At 41.8% G+C, this 19,128-nt stretch overlaps 1 protein-coding gene across 2 annotated transcripts; it reads right to left on the bottom strand.

Annotated features, from left to right (window-relative positions):
- Positions 1-475: 475 nt before the first annotated feature.
- On the bottom strand, positions 476-18,822 carry LOC138592343 (cohesin subunit SA-2). Of its 2 annotated transcripts, XM_069663120.1 has the most exons (33): positions 18,765-18,822; positions 18,602-18,663; positions 18,145-18,236; positions 17,981-18,068; positions 16,259-16,417; positions 16,037-16,133; positions 15,884-15,960; positions 15,730-15,801; positions 13,644-13,848; positions 13,415-13,566; positions 13,263-13,336; positions 13,063-13,186; positions 12,875-12,973; positions 12,393-12,472; positions 11,632-11,739; positions 11,438-11,558; positions 11,224-11,341; positions 10,978-11,081; positions 10,119-10,211; positions 9,947-10,033; positions 9,297-9,497; positions 9,021-9,097; positions 8,853-8,940; positions 8,685-8,765; positions 8,451-8,543; positions 8,196-8,370; positions 5,404-5,540; positions 3,756-3,857; positions 3,505-3,656; positions 3,289-3,417; positions 3,022-3,212; positions 2,880-2,925; positions 476-2,805 (listed from the first exon to the last, which is right to left on the bottom strand). In XM_069663120.1, exons 3-33 carry the CDS (start codon positions 18,186-18,188, stop codon positions 2,670-2,672), a joined length of 3,510 nt encoding a protein of 1,169 aa, XP_069519221.1. In that variant the 5' UTR covers positions 18,189-18,236; positions 18,602-18,663; positions 18,765-18,822; the 3' UTR covers positions 476-2,669. The 2 variants fall into 2 exon arrangements, with proteins under 2 accessions (XP_069519221.1, XP_069519220.1); XM_069663119.1 differs by lacking the exon at positions 18,765-18,822 and having other exon boundaries at positions 18,602-18,717.
- Between the last annotated feature and the right edge of the window lie 306 nt (positions 18,823-19,128).

The following is a 19,128-nucleotide window of genomic DNA, read 5'->3' as shown; positions in this document are numbered from 1 at the left end:
ACCCTTTTAAGATTCTTATTAACGTTAAAGAGGGGGTATTATGCTGTTTCACATTTTAAGACATATATATATATAATGTTATAATGTTGGATGTCCAGACTAGGCGAGTAAGACTCAATGAATGAGTTTGTAATGCTATTATAAACAATTATAAGAAACTTATAAGGCTTTTATTAACACTCTTAAGCGTTTAAATTGTTTACAAATTTCTTATAAGTGCTTATAAATATCTTATAATCTAACAATAAACATGATTATGATACTATTATGAAAACTTACATAGTCTTATTAACATATATCTAATGTTAATAAGCATCTTATAAGGACTTATAATGGTCTTAACTAACGCTTATTACAAGGACCTTAATACAAAGCGTTACCTATACGTTTACTCAAGATGTCTGTGAACTTAATACCACAGGAACACAACATTTCAAGAATGTAAAAAATAATACAACTTTGGAAAATGCTCATGTTTCTTTATTTAAATTAATTTACAATACTCAAGTCAGTTTTGGCAAACTTTAACCCAACTATTTCCTATAAGGAGCAATAATAAAGTGGCAAGCAGAGCAACATTCCTAATGTACTCTGAGATAATTAAACAATTGGAGTGTGATAATAAAAAATAACAAAGGTAGATTATTTAGCATCACTTGTTACTCAAGTACTGTAAAGAAGTGTAGACAAATATTTTATACATACAGATACAATAGGTCCACATTAAAGAGAATCTGAGGTCGACGCTTAAAATAAGGAAAGTGTTTCTTCAAATCCAATGATCCACCGCAAATGATCGCAATTATGTTGTTTCCCTTTTTTAAATTAAAGGTTCTGTAACCTAATAAATACATTTTACTTATACAAGAGTAAAAGTGCATTTCAACAAACTTTAAAAGCCAGTTTTTGATAATTCAAATCAACTATTTTCAGCTTGATTCAGAACAAATTTGATGACAATTGCTTAAAATTGTTCGGAAGAAAATCGGAAAACAAATTTAGACAAAACTCAATATGGCAGTTTGTTTCTGAGACTCAGTTCAAGAGCTAACGGCTAAACCAGTTTGGAGTTATAGAACCAGCATCTGCAAATGATCAATCGACATGATTTCAAGACATGTCCACCAAATGTGGCTGCAATAGGACATTTTTTGTAGTAGAAGCACTGTCTCGAGCATTAAAGCACAATTTGAGTGTCAGTTATCACAGAACTTGAATATAACAGAAAAATCCTTGTTCCAGCTTGGTCCAAGATTGTTCTGTGCCATATTTGGTGATGTTCAAAATATTTCAACAAAATTCAAAATGACAAAAACCATCGAGACAAAAATGGAGTTATTCAACTGAATCCATAAAAGCCAAGAAAAATGATCAATCAGGGCCTGTGTCCACTAACGGTGTTCTTCGTGCTGGCAGTGCCCATTACCTCAATTTCAGAGCGTTTCTCACCGGCACTAACTGTTGCTAGGTTACAAAAGCTGCCTGGCAGCTCTTCCGCTTCCCTTGGTAGTGACCAGTAAGTCTGTTTTAAATTCCTCTGTATGCTTTAATTCAAGGAACTTTTACGAAGAAAACAGAAATGTAAAGGAAGCGTGTCCTGGCATTAGCAGCAGCTCTAGACCTGGAAATTGTACCCGCGAAAAAAACGAAAGCATTAACTTTTCCTTCGCCATTGTTGTTGACAAAGTTAATATCAGAAGTCCCGCCCCTACTTGACTTTGATTGGTCTGCGAGGGAGAAGTGACATTGACGAGCGCGGCGATGTTCCAAAAGTTGAACTCTTTACAACTGAGAGCGCAAAAAAACTGAGCTGCATTGGTTATGTTTAGAAGATATTTGCTGCCAGCGCAAAAAAACGGCGTTAGTGGACACGGGCCCTTAAAGTAATTGAAGCTTTTGATTTAAATGTATCGCTGAATGAGGTAACACAGTGGTGACCGAGCCTATGGCCCACTGATGAAAGCCTTTGCATTTGCAGTATTACAGACTGGGTGTCTGGTGCGACTTTCCCAGAAAAAATCCCAAGCGGCGCCCAGTTGGTGACGCGTTTTCCATCAGCCAGCAGTGGTTGGTCTGCCAGAGGGTAGGCGGAGCTAAAGGGCTGCTTTTCCGGTCTCTGCAAGTGTTGCGAGTAAACAGTAATCTACTATGGCTGAAAGTAAATGAAAATCCAAAGAAAAAGAAACTAATTCGATGCTCAGATGAAGGCAAACAGTCTAAAAAGGAAAGCGACCGTCAGCAAGGAAAATCAGTTACAACCGGAGCTAACCGTGGACGTCACACATGCAACACTGTCTGGATATCTGGGAAGTGTGCTCCCGCAACTACCATTTATCACCATAGGTGCCGGCAAAGAGAACGAAACTGAGATCTTCGAGATTACCACTTTAAGGTCCAAAAAGTTACAATCCAAACTGCATCAAATGTGACACTGCACTCCCTCTGGTCATCAGCAAAACACCTGCAAGGGCTGGAGGTCGATCAGAAGTATGGTTGTTACAAAAACAGACATTAATACAGACAGAGGATTTTTTTCTATACAGTTTGACATCTACATATAAAACATGATGTACTGCATTTATCAACACCTGTATTAACAGAATAAATGACACAGGGGAGTCTCTTTCCAAGTTTCCAGTTAGGTCCAGACTGAAGCACCGATTTCTCTCTTACACCTCGACTTCCACCGTGTCGTCGTCCGCCTCGTTGCTGGAGCCGAGGATTGATCCCTCCATGATCAACCTTTTCGCTGGCGGTTCCACAGGGACAGAGAAAGGATCCATATCTGTCGTCTTTTCCTGATGGCTGAGGATTTAAATGAGGAAAGAGTCATTCATTTGGTGTAAAATAAAACAGCGTAATCTTAATTAGAGTCTTACCTTGGACTGAAGCTCGACCTGTGAACTTTACAGGGGGACCTGCTGCCTAAAAATACAAAAGATACACACATGATGCAGCTGCTGCTTGGGGACTATAATGATATGAAAATTCTGTGTTTGATTTTGTTGTTTAGAGTTGTACCTTCTAGTTTTTGTTTGGAGAAGGGAGAGCGATTGTGCAGGTGCGGCCTCCTATCAGAGCTAACATAAGACACAGCATCCTCCCCTTCAGCTGCAGCCAATAGGGACGCACGATAGTAGATAAGTGGCTGCCAGCACTCCTCCCTGAGGTCAATGATGTGCTCTGCCGTGTGCTTCTGCAGGTAGGAGAACCTGCACCGACAAGAAAAACACTCTCAGAAAGTCAAACATTTAAAAACCTGTTTGTAACCCCGTGTGCTGCACTTACACTGTTTTCTTGTCTGGTTTGAGCAGCTTGTTGGAGAACTCGCTCAGGATGGTCAGGTAGGAGAGGTATGCAGGTGTAGGTGTTTCTGGGGTCTGACTAAACTCCTGGAACACAAACTCTATCCCGTTCCTGCACATAAAACAACACACAAACTTTTGGCACAAAAGAACAGCACAAAAAGCCCCCAAGAAATGAGAAATAAGAGCCCGTGCTGACCTGTGGATCATGACGACGCACTCACGGAACTTCACGAGGTCCCCGAACGTGAGGGCGAAGCGCCTGGCGAGCTCTTTGATGCTGGTGAAGGTCTGGACTCCTGGGTGAGCCCTGCCGCCGCTCTCCTGCTCTCGCTTCAGGCGGACAAACAGCTGGGGGAAATGCAGAAAAACACTTCAGCATCGTGCAGCTCACAAAGGCCAGAGAACAGATGAATCCTGTTTTTCAGGATGAGCATCGAGCCACTGTACCTGCTGCAAACAGAGCACCAGAGTACGAGCGCTTTCTATCTTATCTATCTGCCTGGTGCGGTACATCGTCTCCTTGATGATGTCTCCGAAGTCGTTGTAGTACTGAGGACAAAGAGGGAGAAGTTAAAACAGGACTCTCTAGCCAGGATCTGTTGTAAATGCTAACATTAAAGGATAACTAGAATTCTGTGCCTCCCCCAAGCAGCCAAGTTGAGGTATACATAAATGTCAGTCAAACAATATAGCAGTATGAAATGCAGAGAGGGAGAGGTATTGTATTGTGCGACGGTATTTTACCAGACGATGGCGCTATAATCTAGCTCAAGCTTCGTCACAGACATGTGCCGTCATGATCCCCAGTGCAGCCGCCATCCTCACAACAATCACCGTTACCATAGGCTGAGCTCAACTACCGCACCGGTAGCTAGCAGGGTCGCAAACTCAACATGGCGAAAACAAATGGTAGGCTGTAATTTGTGTGTGTTTTGAATGTGTTGAAATAATAACACGTTTGTATTCATAAATAGCTATTGAAAAACCTTTGTCCCCTCTGGGATACCCCGCAAAAACAGACTGCGTCTTATATTCCAGTGAGCCTTATATTCTGGATTTTACGGTAATTATATTTGGCAAATAATATTTTTGGCAAGTTATCACTAAATGTACGATTCCAGTACAGATGAGCGCATTGATGAAATGGGACGGCCATGAGGTCACATGACATTTGACGAACACAATCCAATCAGTTAATTTGCCTATAACAATAAGTCTCAAGCTCACTAACATCATATCAATTTTTGCTTAATCCATACAAAAAGTGTGTCATTAAGTCCAGTTCTTTTTATTAGTTTTGTTCATCATCTTTTTATGATCTTTGTTATCCGTTTATTTGTACGGCTTTATTGCTTTAACTACCTTTCGAGATCACTTTTATTCTTGTTTAGCTTTTGCGTTTGCATTTTGTTCTTGTCGTCTCGTTGAGTTCCCGCCTTTGTTTTGTCTGTGAAAGCACTTTGGAAACATCTGTTTCTAAAGGTGCTTTATAAATAAAGTTATTATTATTATTAATATCATCATTATTACATTGGTAATCTTTAAGTCGAAGGTCTCGTTTATTAAATCCCATTTACCCTCTTGAAGTAACTGTATTCCACTGTTAGTACAAATTAAACACCTTCTTTATTTGTTTCAAATTAAAAGCCATCTCGCATTAAGTAGACAGAACTTCTTAATTTCTTTACAAAACTTTTATTTTGAAATTCTTTTTTTTCTATTATTGCGCTAAGGAGAATGTAGCACAGTTCCTACACAGCACTGACAAACTTTAGCTACTGCCCTCTAGTGGCAGTTTTACGTTACTACAAAATACAGTTTGGCATATAACATGAATGAAGATTATATAATTGGAGTTATTACATTAGGGACTTTATAGGGAATTAGGCAGTTTATCCACCTTTGTGTTTTTTCTCTTGGTGTATTTGGGACTGGATTTTGTTCGTCCATGTCAGCCCAATCCCCGATTTGACTTTACTACCAGCTGTTATTACAGGAAAGTATGGTATCTATCATACAGACAAGAGAGTGGTGTCAATCTACCCTTTCAACCCTTAGCAGGAAAGCTGTTCCCAAAATGTCAAACTACCTTTACCTTCATATAGTACATGAAGATCTCAGCGGCCATGCTCATCTCCAGCACTCCATGCACGATCAGTTTGCAGAAGGCCGCGAGAAGATTTCTCCGTCTGTGCAGGTCCTCCAGCCTCTCCACTTCAGAGTTTTCACTGACTGAGGGGGCCAGACGGAGTTGAAGTGTGTGGTCGGACGTGAAGTGGTCGAGAGCGAGATGAGAGGAAAGAATAGACGAGTGATTAATCATGGGAAATCGTATAACAGAGAGAAAAGAACAAAGCAGAGAGAGTGTTAAAGTAAGTTTCGGGACAATGGCTTTAGCAGGTGGAAATCAAAGATAACATGAGACGAGAGTTATGGTTGTGACACCATGTGGCTTCAATCTTTCACAAGGCTAATAAAATAGGCTCGGAGGTGAGCCAGAGTTAATGGAATTTTCTCACGGAAAGAGATTGCCCTGATTTTATGATTTAACTCAGTGCCCTTGCCCTCCGAGTGATCTCTGATCCAGCAGCTAATAGAAAACACTGTCTATATATATAACAAAACCATAACCAGGCAAATCCAATAAAACAATCGCTTTTTATTACATGTTCAAAAACCAATAATCCCCTATTGCATTCGGTTGAACATTTAAGAGATTCCCACCAGGACGGCGACTGCCTTCTCTGAACTAGCCCATATTTGGATGCAATATGTCTCTGAAAGCAGAAGCTGTGGTGGAGATAATAAAATGTTTAAGTTACTTTCAGACATGAATGAAATCACAAGTTTACCTGCGGGACTTCAAACAGAGAACGCCGTGTGTTTCCAATATTTCCCTCTTGTTTTGCTCATTTTAACACACGCTGCTGTAACAATGTACACGCTTCATCGCTTTGCATGCTAAGTCTCTACCTTTGATACAAATGAGGCAGGCTTCAGTGAGGTTGTTAACCGGGCGTCCTTTGTAATTGAGGGTTAATTGTCAGGTCAGGTTGGAAAGCAGACCTGGTTTGCAGTCAGTGAGCAGCTCTGCAGCGAGTTATTAAGCTAAATGTGTGGCTGTGCATTTAATACCTGCGTGTTTTGACCACTACAAGCTGCAACACTGAGTCAATGCTTCACTCAGAGCCTGGAAGGAGCAGAGAAAAGAGTGAGAGTGCCATCTACTGTGTGACGCTGCAATGTGTTTACTCCTCTGTGTCTCTGATACAGTCTGATGTGGAAACTGTGTTAATCTCAATGTGTTCAGTCCAATTGTTGTGAGGACAGTTTCAGTTTGGAAAGTAACTAAGTACATTTATTCAAGTATTGAACCCCTCACATTTATTACTCTTTAAAGTGTTAATCTCGAAGATCTCAGTTTCGTGCTCTTTGGCGGCACCTGTGGCGATTAACGGTAATTGCAGGAGCACACTTCCCAGATATCCAGGCAGTGTTGCATGTGTGACGTCCACGGTTGTAACTCTTGATTTTCCTCGCTTTCCTTTTTAGACTGTTTGCTTCATCTGAGCGTCGAGTTTGTTTCTTTTTCTTTGGATTTTCACTTCTTGTTGAAGTTGTATCTGTAGTCATCCATCTTTTCTTTGTTTGTTCAGCCATAGTAGATTACTGTTTACTCGCAACACTTGCAGAGAGCGGAAAAGCAGCCGCTTAGCTCCGCCTACCCTCTCTGGCAGACCAACCACTGCTGGCTGATGGAAAACGCGTCACTAACTGGGCGCCGCTTGTGATATTTTCCACAGAAGTCGCCACAGACACCCAGTCTGTAATACTGCAAATGCAAAGGCTTTCATCAGTGGGCCATCAGCTCAATCACCATTGTTTTACCTCATTGGGCGATACATAGTGACTTTAAATGAAAATCTTAAAGGTAGCCCAACCACTACATTGTAAACTAGAGGACTACTATTCCTTACTTTGTAACTAGCTTAGGCTCCAGCAGCTACAAAAGTAGCTTATTAAATACTGACACAAAATGCAGCACCGTGACTTGCAGTGAAGTACTTTTACTTCTGCTAAGGAGGTTATGTTTCTCTGCCTTTGGTTTGTCTTTTTCTCTCTCTGTCTTTCTCTCTTGAAACTTGGAGGACGGGTGAAGCGTGGCACAAGGAAGGACACACCTCTACAGTCCAACTTCATCCATCCATTATCTATACGGCTTATCCTGTTCAACGGGTCGCGTTGGGGCTGGAGCCAATCCCAGCTGTCATTGGGCAATCACAGGTGTGACACATAGAGACAGACAACCTTTCACACTCATACTCGCAAGCTGGAAGGAAGCTGGAGTACACGGAGAGAACCCGCGCATGCACGGGGAGAACATGCAAACTCCACACAGAAAGGCCTCCGATGTCTGCACCGGGATTTGAACCAGGAACCTTCTAGCTGTGAGGCGACAGCACTAACTACTGCACCGTGCAGCACGGACCAACTTCAAATAAAGTTAAAGAAAATGCCCCAGAAAGATTTACATTTTATTTAATTAAAGCAAAAAAAAATGTATGGGATAATACAGATACCTGCAGACGTATGGAAATCTCTCCCTCATTGACGAATCTAGAATCCATTATGATGCAACTATCTTTCATTTAATTTCAACTGTAACTTCTGAATATATATAGAATATTTCCTAAAAAAGTTTATTTGTGCTCTGGTGGCTTAGAGTTTCCACATCATACTTCTGTAACTTGCATATTAGACAAAGACTGGCTCACACACTAAATGTAAAGTCAGTAGATTTAAGGTGAGCCAAAGAAACCTTCCCTCGTCAGCAGATAAACTCCAATTAAAGTTACAAAACACATGCTTCATGTAAAGAGGTCTCACCGCCGCTCTGGCTGTCACAGTCTGCTCCGACAAACACGTGCTGGCATACAAAGGTCAACAGCGCCCTCTGCAGTTTGGGACTGGGAGTGTAGAGCAGCGGACCGAAGGAGGTGGGATCCCACACGTGTAGCTGGTAGGAATGAGCCGTCAGAGCGTCACACACACCCAGGAAAGCCTGACGAGGAACAATGAGAGAGAGTTATAAAAGCGGGAAGAAGAAGTTAATGATGCTAACATTTATAAACTCTGTTTTACCTGATGTCGCACACTGTGGTCAGAGTGAGACAGACAGTGATGACCTCTCTCGCAGAAGAGACGCAGCTGGAGCCTCTGGGCCACAGCCTTCTCCTAAAACACACATGTAGTACTTCAAAGCCAGGAACACAAATACACGGCTGATTGTGCAGCATATATGCACTAGTTAGAACCTGCATGCTTGTTTACATATTTGAAAGCATCAGTTTAAGCCCTCAATCAGATGTAACTCACTCTGGAGGTTAAAGTTTCACCACTCGTGTTCAGAGACCAGATCATGTAGTAACACAGACACTGCAGCACCTCCAGCAGCACCTACGCAAACAGGAAGAGGAAGAGACACTGAGGATGCTTATAACAGAAACATTGATTTGAAAGAAGCTAAATTCTCAGCGCCTGTACCTCAGGCGATGGTCCTCCCTGATTCCCCTCCACTGACAGGAGAGGAGACAACAGCTCGAACAGGTTCCACTGGGAGAGGTCGTGACAGCTGACAGGAAGAGAAACACACGATAAATACACGACACTGGCAGAATATTGTGGGGTTACACTTTATCTCTCTGTTCTTACTTGTGGAAAGCTCTGAGTTTCTTCAGTGTGACTAAGATTTCTTCAGTTTTCTGCTCGTCAGCAGAGAAACTGTCGACCTGCAACAAAGAAACCGAATCAGAACATGTGAGGCTCTTTATTCTTTGCATCCATCAATGTTTAGGAAGCCTCTACGCCAAGGGTTCCCAATCTTCTTGCCGTGTGACCGCTTAGAGTAAAGAAACGTCTGCTACAATGCTTTCGCTCTTCTCTGGTCCAGTAACACAAATAAAAACACACTGAATGAAGTGAACTTACCTTGAGTGATTCCCCGAGCAGGGCCGTCAGTCGGTCCACCCAGCCCTGGATCAGAGAGTCTCTGGCTGCTCCGGCCGCGGAGCAGCAGCTCGTCTCCTCCCCGCACAGACTGAGGTACGTGCGGGCTGCAGCCTCCAGGACGGCAGGGCCTGAGTGGAGGTCCAGAACGGCTCCAATCTCTGCCAGCAGGTCGGACAGCGCCTGAGGAAGAGAACCGAAACAATGCAGATCATTTTAAAATATGCGGAAATATTGATGATGTAAACATGCTTGTTACAGGCACAAAGATGTTTCATGTGATTGGAAATTTTCATTTTTCAGGAAGTTAATGAACAAAAAGAAGAATTTCAGAACATCATGCTTTGTTTCTTTTGTATTTATACATATTTCTGGACTATTCATAAAGTAATTTCACCTTAACTTTGATCAAAAACTACGCTTTTAATAGCAAAATAATTAATTATGAATTAAGAGGAAGGAAGTTTGTCACACTTTCAATTTTCATTTAATTTAATTCTCTTCTGTTTTTGTTTTTCCCCTGTTTTTAAATGTAAAGGGTCATGTGTGTTGTGCGTAAGGTGCTATATAAATAAAGTTGAGTTGATTCTTCACGATCGTGTTTGACGGATCAGAAAGGCCGGGATGCAGACCTGTGTGTTTCCAGCCTGAGGACACTCGAGGATGAAGTGCTGAGGGATCTTCATCAGGGAGGCAACAACATCACAACTACCTGAGAACTGCAGACGCACAAACAACATCAAGTAATGTGACGAGATCTGAATTTGTAAAACAGATTCAAACTAATATATTGAAGTACGTCACCTTGGACAGTAACTTAGGAAGCACCACGATGAGATGTTCAGTGAGTTTAGTCGAGTCATCAATCTGAATTTTCTTTTCCCGGGCGCTCAGGACCTGAAATATAAAGACACACTGATTGTATTGACTAAGTCTTTCAGTGTTAATCACATTTAAACTGATGTTACAAACAGAAAGGCTCTCTTAAACAGTAGTTGGGATGTTCCTAGGTAGGTTAATATTGTACTTTTAACTCTTCTACAATTATTAACAGCTTGGGTTACTTTTTAAGTAAATTGAATTAAGTTATTTTTTAAGATTTTACATTAAAAAAAGGTAATAAAATTCAACAAACTTTCAGATTAAACCAATAGTTTTGAGTCTTTTTGGATTTTGAGCATGAGCTATAGTGGGTTCCACCGCAGAGGCGCTTACTCCTCTAAACTCCTCTGATGGTTTAATTCAAATAACTGTTTAAAAATCAAACTACGTGGGGTCCGTTTCACAAAGCAGGTTCAACCAACTCTGAGTCTAACCCTGAACTCTGAGTTGATCTTCTCTGAGATAGGAAACTCTGAGTTTTCGGTTCCAGAACAGCTGATCAGAGTTAGTTCAATCAACTCTGAGTAGGTTCAGCCAGAGTTAAGTGCGTGCAAGCTGACTGTAAAAAGCCAGCACTAATGGAGCCCCGATACCACGTTTCACCATGGCAACGGTACACAAAAAGAGGTCCTCCTACGTCACACCAGTGGAGCTCGAAATCCTCATGCGGACGTTCAGCGAATACGAGTATGTTTTTAGACAAATAAAGTAACACGGCTGCAGCTGCAGCTTTTTGTGAAACAGACCCCTGCTCATAAATGCCAATGGATCTCCCACTAACCTTCTTTGCTCCGCTCCGTCCTGCGAGCGCTGGTCCCTCTGAGGCCTGACGCACCGACGCTACCAGGATCTCAAGCAGCACAGCTTGTTCTTCATGAGAAAGACCTGAACATACACACACACACAATGCTGACCGCGATATACTTACTGCATGTGATAGTATTTAAATCCAGAGAAACTATTTCAATCAAATCAACTGAACGATTTGTCAAGCCAAATCTCCTCAAACACACACACACGCAGTTACCCTGACTTTGAGAGGGAGGCTCCTGTAGCAGTACAGACGTGAGGGCAGGCCAGTCCTTCAGCAGAGCTCCACCACAGTCCCACAGACTGTCCACCAGGTACACCACGTGCTTGTGCAGCTGAAATCATACACAAACACACACATATTAGTCCCTCCATGTCATGGAAGACAACATAATTCACAAGGTTAATTGAATTAGCATGCGTATCTTCACCTGTGACTCCTGGTAGAACTGCAGCAGAGCTTTCAGCCTGGCAAATGTTTGTTGTTTTTCTGCCTGCTCCTCGTTTAGTTCATCCTGAGTATCTGATGTAGGAGCTGCACTGTTGAGAAGTCTGACAGAGACCAACAATATGCAGTCAAACACTGATTGACTGTTTGTTTTGTTTTACAAGTGTTTGAACTTACCTGGAGAACAACAGCTCCCCTGCAGTGGCCGCTAGAGGGCGCTGTGAGGAGTAAACAAACTGCAGCAGCTGTTTGTAGTCGTCCGGATTGAGGATATCGTCAGAGGTCCTGAGGGGACGGAAAGAGTTTGACGTTGAGAAATGAAGAAGGAAAAAATTAAGACCCTGAGTCTGGGTGGGGAGTGAGTCTCTGCCTCAAGTGAAGAAGTATCTCGGGGTCTTGTTCAAGAGTGATGGTAAAATGGATCATGAGATTGACAGATTGTCTCCACCGGACCGTCATGGTGAAGAGGGAGCTGAGCCTGAAGCCTTTCGATCTACGTTCCAACCCTCACCTGTGGTCATGAGCTTTGGGTAGAGACCGAAAGAATGAGATTGCAGATACAAGCGGCTGAAATGAGTTTCCTCCGCATAGTGGCCGGGCTCAGCCTTTGAGATAGAGTAAGGAGCTCAGACATCCGGAGAGAGCTCGGAGAAGAGCCGTTTCTCCTTCCTATCGAAAGGAGCCAGTTGAGGTGGTTCGGGCATCTGGTTAGGATGCCTCCCGGGCGCCTCCCTTTGGAGGTTTTCCGGGCACGTCCAATTTGGAGGAGACCCTGGGGTAGACCTAGGGCTCACCGGAGGGGTTATATATCCCACCTGGCGCCACTGATCCCCCAGGAGGAGCTGGTAAATGTTGCTTAGCCTGCTCCCACCGCCAGATAAGCGGAAGAAAATGAATGAATGGATGGATGGATAACACCAAACAGGCTGGTGACTCACTTGGAGATGAGAACCAGTAGTTTCATGGTCTGAACAGCCACTTCGTTGTCTTTATCCAGAGTCATGGAGATCAGACGTTCCTGGAACACAGACAATAAACACGATGCATAGAGTGCAAAAAATTAAAAGTGAAAAGGTTTTATTTGTAATGTCAAAGGCAGCAGATTATCACCTGAGATTTATTGTTTCGTTAAGTCTTGCCGCTCTTCATATATCTGGATCTTACCTGCTAAATGCTCCACTGTGTTCACCTGCAGGTCCTTACCTTTCTCTGTCTTTTGTTTGGAGCTAAGCAGGTTGTGTAAAGTAACTTTTAAGCTTTTCCTCTTACAGCAGAAAAACTAAATTCAAAACTAGCTATTATTGCTCTAGGTTTGCTGAAACATTGACTATCTAAATGTATATCTAAATCTTATATCTCTATAACTGTTGATTTTTGGTGGTTGAGAACCAGTCAGTTAGTTTTAGGCAGAACTGTTTACCTTGAAGCGACTGGTGAACAGGTCAAGTTTAGGTAGCAGTACTGGATCTCCATACAAACCCTGAAGACTTAACACACACTTAAGACGCACATCTGGTACCTGCGAGACAATATGCAAGTCAGTGCAGAGACAGTTCTTTTTGTGTTACATCGCATCATCCCTGTTGTTATGTTTCTGCTGATGTTTACCTTGTCGTGCATCATCCAGCCCACGTATTTGAGGTAGCTATCGTTGAGAAACACGGAACTGTACAGCTTCATCCACAAACCCAGCTCCTCCATGCAGATCGAGCGGATTTCTGGAAGCACGTCGCTGCAAGAGAAACACACAGAATCAGCTCCAGTACTGAAAGAAACGCTGCAACAAAAGGAGTCAGAGAAAAACTTACCGGTATCTTTTCAGAAAAACTCCTTTGAAGATAATATCCATCATGCTCTCTATCTCCGTCCTCTTCTCCTGCAGCTTCAAGAGCACGAGGAAGCACCAGTTAGATACTTCACTCAATGATAAAAATCTTTACACTCCTCTCTATAAAGTTACCTCTGTGATCTTCTTCTGTATCCTCTCCAGCTGCACGGTGCTCTTCTGTCTCAGCGTCTTTGTCTTCTGCACCTCAAACAGCTTCTGACTGTTCTCAACGCTGACGCTCAGACTCAGAGCGACGCCCACCAGAGAGCTCAGCAGCTTCACCGCTTCTCAGGGAGCAAAAAGCACAGATTAGTCTATTGAATGTACGTATGTATAAGTGTGTGTGTTTTTTCCTCCTTACCTGCTAGCGTGCAGGTGTGTCTGAAAGCCCGTACGTAAGAGTTGGACAGCTCGGTGAGCAGCGAGATGATGGTGTTCATCAGGTAGCTGTCGAATATGACGCTGTGCTGACACTGAGCCACCAGCACCGAAAGAAAGTCACAGAACTCGGAGTGAAACCAGCGGCCGTACGGTCCAGACTGTGTCAGAGGATACTCCACACTGTCCTGCAGTTTAGAGAAACAGATCAGTTATTGGGCTTCTTCACTTTCATCAGGAGTGTGTGGGGACAGAACATAAGATGATGAGGATACATTGAGACACATTCAGAGGCTGTCTTGGCCACATATGGCTGCATTCCTTAAGCAGTATTTGTCCTGGGTCACATTAAGGAACCACCTACTCAACTGATGTCCTCTGTTTAAGCAGATTGTATATATTTTATTATATTATTAATCTGCCAACTGCATCATAAATAAAGAATAAAACACAAGAGACTGAATAGATTCTCGTGCATGGAGCACACAATAAACACACTTTATCCACTGTTTGAATGCACATCACCTCGGTTTTAGCATCTATTCATTGGCTCCCGGTTCGTTTTCGGATTGATTTTAAAATTCTTCTCTTTGTTTTTAAATGTTTTCATGGTTCTTAGTCCGTAGTTTTTAACGAAACATTTCAAAAACAGCTTTGTTCCAGCTGCAATCACACTGGTAAACAAGCTGTAGAACCTTTGCACAAAACTGCACGAGTCACTTTGAAGCATGTATCTTATATCTTACTTTTTGAGTATTGATTGGTTCTTATCCCATTTTTTTATTCTATTTTATTGAACTGTTTTTATTCTTTTAACCTATGTCTGGTAGGAATTTTTACTTGTGGCATTTTTTAATTATCTTAATTATTTGCTTTTATTCCATGCTTGTATTTCATGGATTGCAGCACTCTTGTTTCTTGTTTATGTTTCTTGTTTTATGTCTTGTCTAGATTGTCAAACTGTGTTGGATGTTTCGACTCTAGACTGCAAAACTAGTTTACCCTTGGGTATCAATAAAGTAACCTGAACCTGAACCTGAACCTGCCCTTCAGTATCTGTCTGACCGGCCGTACGCTCCCTCACGCTCCCTCAGGTCAGCAGATCAGTTATTGTTAGTCGTCCCAAAGACGAAGAGGAAGTCGAGAGGGGACCGAGCCTTTTCAGTTGCTGCCCCCAAAACTCCGGAATGAGTTGACCTTGCACATTCGGCAGGTCGACTCACTTCCTGTTTTTAAATCCTCTTTTAAAACACATTTTTTCTCTTTGGCTTTTAACTCAGTTTGAGATGCTGGCTTTTATTGTCTTCCATTGTTTTAACTGTTTTGTGTTTTTATGTGTGTGTACAGCACTTTGGCCAACTCTGTTGTTTTAAAGTGCTCTATAAATAAAGTTGAGTTGCATTTGTAATTTGCAAACAGAAATGATGTGTTTAGCTGCATATAAAGTGGGGAAAGTAAATACATTTACATTGGTCCTTTAAGACACAGTTTGAGATGCATTCTAATGCCAGGTTTGCACTGACACACTTTGAGCTGTACTCTTGTTATTTAGATATCCGAAGAAGCATGTTAAAGCCGGGTGTAAACAGGGACAAAACAAGGTGTTCCTGCAAAACAGGATTCATGCTCAGTGAAACAACCCTGGATAAATAAAGGAAGCGAAACACGCGGTCAAAATTACTTTCCGCATTTTACCAGCACCGAGGGACTGAATTCAAAATGAAATGCACTTTATGGCTCTGCAAAAAATGTTATGAAGATGTCAAAACTACAAAAACACTTGCAGCATACAGAACAACTTTAACCCTAATGAAGGCCACAAGCAGAAATATGAAGGTCTGACAATAAAGTTTTGCTGCTGAAATGTTGTGGCCTCTAATCCCTGTTGCGTCTGTATTTGGACAGGGATGACAGGTACATGATGATTGTATCAAATATAATCATGCACAAAAATTATGGCTTAATTACTCTTAATTCTTGTGCAAAATTTAGATGTGTTAATAACTGAGACCCTCTTATAAAGGACATTGAAAGATGTAACTGTAAATACAAATCCATTAAACACTGACTGTATCCATGGGCCAGGTGACTGTGAGGATCCACGGAAAGGCCAGAAACTTCTTGTACTGCAGACCTGCGACCTGTAACGCACACAGTTCAAAGTGCTGAAAGTGATGCAACAAAAAACAACAAGGCAGAACCACAGATTGAAGAACCTCGTACCTCATCCAGCTCCTCCACCATCTTACTCATGAGGTCACTGTCCTCTTTGTTCTGACACATCTCTGCTGTGACCACACCTGCAGAGACAGGAGCGAAACATAGACCTCGTTCTGTGTAGTCTATGTGTGCATGTGTATGTGTTTGGTGTCTTACCTTTGCAGCCACAGCTTTGGATGAAGAAGCTGATGAGATCGAGGAGAGAAGAGTCTCTGTCCGTCACATAAGCCTCGATCCAATCATCAACCACCGCCTGCTCAGACGTCACACAAGCGTCAGTAACTGTGCAGTTCATATTCTGCTAATGAGCTTTATCCTCGTTAACGTCTGAGATTGGACATTTCACCTGACCATCCCTGAATATACCTGACGTCGTACCTGCATGGCGCTCCTGCCCATGGTGATGACCTCGAACAGTGTGACGGCCTCCACATGCTTCTGTTTACTCCCTCTCCCTCTGCTAACGCTGCTGCAGCTGACTTTGGCACTTTCGCTCTTGACATTTTCTGACCCTTTGTGAGCTCTTCTTCTGCGTCTCTGCAGGTTTTAAAAATGTGATGTGATACAAGACAGGTTAAACAGGTGCTTCAAGTTATTCACAGTCGTATAACAAGGCAATTTCTGAATGAGAAACTCATCCTTAAAACAGAGTCAGACACTTTACTCCTCTACCGGGGCGCTAACGAGCTTCATTACACATCAGTAACACTTAGCAAAACAGCTTTCAACACCTGATTATATAGAGGATTTAGCAAGACCTTTACAGCTGCATGTAAGTATATTCAATTCCTCCGGTTATTTTCTCAATTACTCAAATAGGTGCGTGTCTTATAGTAGTAAAATAAATCTCTCTTTTCCTTTCCCAGAGGCCGAGTTAAATTCTTCAAATTCCTTATGTCACCTGCCCAGCAGTCCAAAACACAAAAACATTTATGAAAATATCAAATAAGCAGCAAATCCTCACAGTTGACACTTGTGATTGTAAATTGATTATCAAAGCGGTAACCAATCAACTAATCACAAGTGTTACTAAGCACAGGTTTTTACTAAAAACAAAACGATGACTAACCCTGCATTAATGTGGTGGTAGTATAAAGCCGTGGTTCTCAACTGATGGGTCAGGACCCAAAAGTGGGTCGCGGGGCTGTTTTTAGTGGGCGGATGTGTGCTTGAAAAAAAAAAACTTCTATGCTGCACTTTTATTTTGAAGGACATGGGTTTCCTATGATGTGCGTGCAGCAGTAGTGTAGTTTATTCACACTTACTGTATCCACTGATTGGGTAATCCACGCAACAATTACATTTATATTCTTGAAACTTGATGAGCCCTACAGTAGTTGCATTTATGTTGCACTTTTTAGTCTATTTCTGCTGAAAAAAAAAAAAACACTAATTGGATGAATAGTAGAAGGAATGTTTTCCTTGCTCTGCTACCTGCTTAAATCAAGCCTGAAGACCCACTTGTTCACAGCTGCCTTTTATTAAACTATTTTAATACTTTTATTTTAATAACTATTCTAAATTATTTATATCTGCACTGTAGCGTTTACCCTTATTTTTTATTTTTATTTTTATATTTTAGCTTCTATTTTAGCTGTTTTTCTTCACTTTGCTTTTTAATGTCCTGTTTTCTTTGCCTTCGTTGTTCTATGTAAAGCACTTGGAATTGTTGCTGAAATGTGCTATATAAATAAACTTGCCTTGCCTTGCTGGTCATTTCGCTCAACTATTATAGTACTGTGTTTTGTGATGTTGACATACTGCGATGTTCCGTCTCAGGTCCAAACTGAACCATCTTTCATTAAAGAAATTTGAGTGGTTGAAAAATTGCAGAAATTTGGGTCGCAATTTGTCATTAAGGATGTTGAGAACCACTGGTATGAAGGGAAACAAAAGGTACTGGGAAACTACACGCGAATGCCCCCCTCAAGAGGGAACAATAACTCTTAAAGTTGGTGTAAATTTTGGTACATACATTATCACCAAGAAGGCTGTACATAGGGCTGTACATTATATGTGCTGTTTGTGTTTTTTCTACTATTATTTGACAGATTCAGGAGGAACCTCTGCATGCCAAAAAGTCAATATAACAACACCTACCACGCTCTTCTGTCTGTTCTCATTCCCAGAGTCATCCTCTGAGTGATTGACAGCTCCAGAAGAGTTCGCTCCATCCCGAGAGTTCTTCCTGGGAAGTAAAAAAAACCCCAACATTAAATAGGATTACATGAATAGGAAAAAAAATTGCACTCAAGGATGCGTACCTCTGCCTTGAGGACCTGGATGCAGCTGCAGGCTCTGGTATCATCTCCTCCTCAGGTCTTTACACACCAGGCTCAGGTGTGTGTCTCTGCATCTGGAGAGACAATTCAGACACTATGTGCATCAAAAATATCACATAAATATCATATAACTCTATAGAGTGATAATGCATGTCATAAGCAGCATGCAGCCATTCACAGGCAGGAAAGGTAGGGGTTTAAAGGGTTGCTCCAGGACACTGAGGCAGAGCAGATGTTTATGTCCCCATGGGGCTTTAACGGTTTAAAGACAACACTCTGCTATCTTCCGGCTCTGTTAGCAAATATATATTTTTCTTTAAACTAAAATATCAGTAATTATTTTCTTAAAAAGTCCTATGATGTTTTCAATGTAACAAAGATTAAACCTGAATGACAGGTAAACAGACAGCTCAACCGTTCTAAACTTTTAAAAACTCACCTTCTTTACGTAGATTAATCCTTCCTTGATGTCCATTGATGAATAATATTAAGGGCTAAAGGCTAAAAGGATGTCAGATAAAGAAAACTCACATAATAACTCGAATATCCTGCTTCTTTTCCCACAGCTCTCATAGTCAAGTTACCCGGACAGCCTAACTTACCCTGATTGGCTGACGAACTAAAAGGAACGTAGGTGATTGGTTCTACTGACACGTCACTCACTGTTGAGTCCCTCCCCCCGGCGGCTGTGACAGACAGAACTCGTCCGGTTTGGTTTTCTTCAAACCACAGCGCTCAAAACATCTGTTGAAAGAGACGATTGACACGTATGGAACATGAGCTGGTCGGTAAACATGAAGCATACAAACACAATAACACAACACCTCGTATTGTGTCCTTCCTACATTTAGTTTGGTGTTAATTGTCTTAACTTAGCTTTGCCTGTGGCTGTTGTTTATTCGACTTGAAAACACCAGTATAATTCAGAAGGGAGCAGTGGCGGTATTTTCTGTTTTATGAACATTT

The sequence above is a fragment of the Semicossyphus pulcher genome, unplaced genomic scaffold, assembly GCF_022749685.1.
Source record: "Semicossyphus pulcher isolate SPU_LCO1_2020_fin unplaced genomic scaffold, fSemPul1.0.p SCAF_15, whole genome shotgun sequence".
Lineage (NCBI taxonomy): Eukaryota > Metazoa > Chordata > Actinopteri > Labriformes > Labridae > Semicossyphus > Semicossyphus pulcher.
Note: the sequence above shows the minus strand (reverse complement) of the source record. Positions and strands in the feature narration are given on the sequence as shown.

Excerpts from the sequence above, each read along its gene's own strand:
- LOC138592343 (XM_069663120.1), bottom strand. The coding sequence starts at position 18,188 with ATGATACCAGAGCCTGCAGCTGCATCCAGGTCCTCAAGGCAGAG. Across the intron at positions 11,559-11,631 it reads GGGGAGCTGTTGTTCTCCAG|ACTTCTCAACAGTGCAGCTC; the intron begins GTAAGTTCAAAC and ends GGTCTCTGTCAG. Across the intron at positions 8,766-8,852 it reads AGGGAGGACCATCGCCTGAG|GTGCTGCTGGAGGTGCTGCA; the intron begins GTACAGGCGCTG and ends CTGTTTGCGTAG.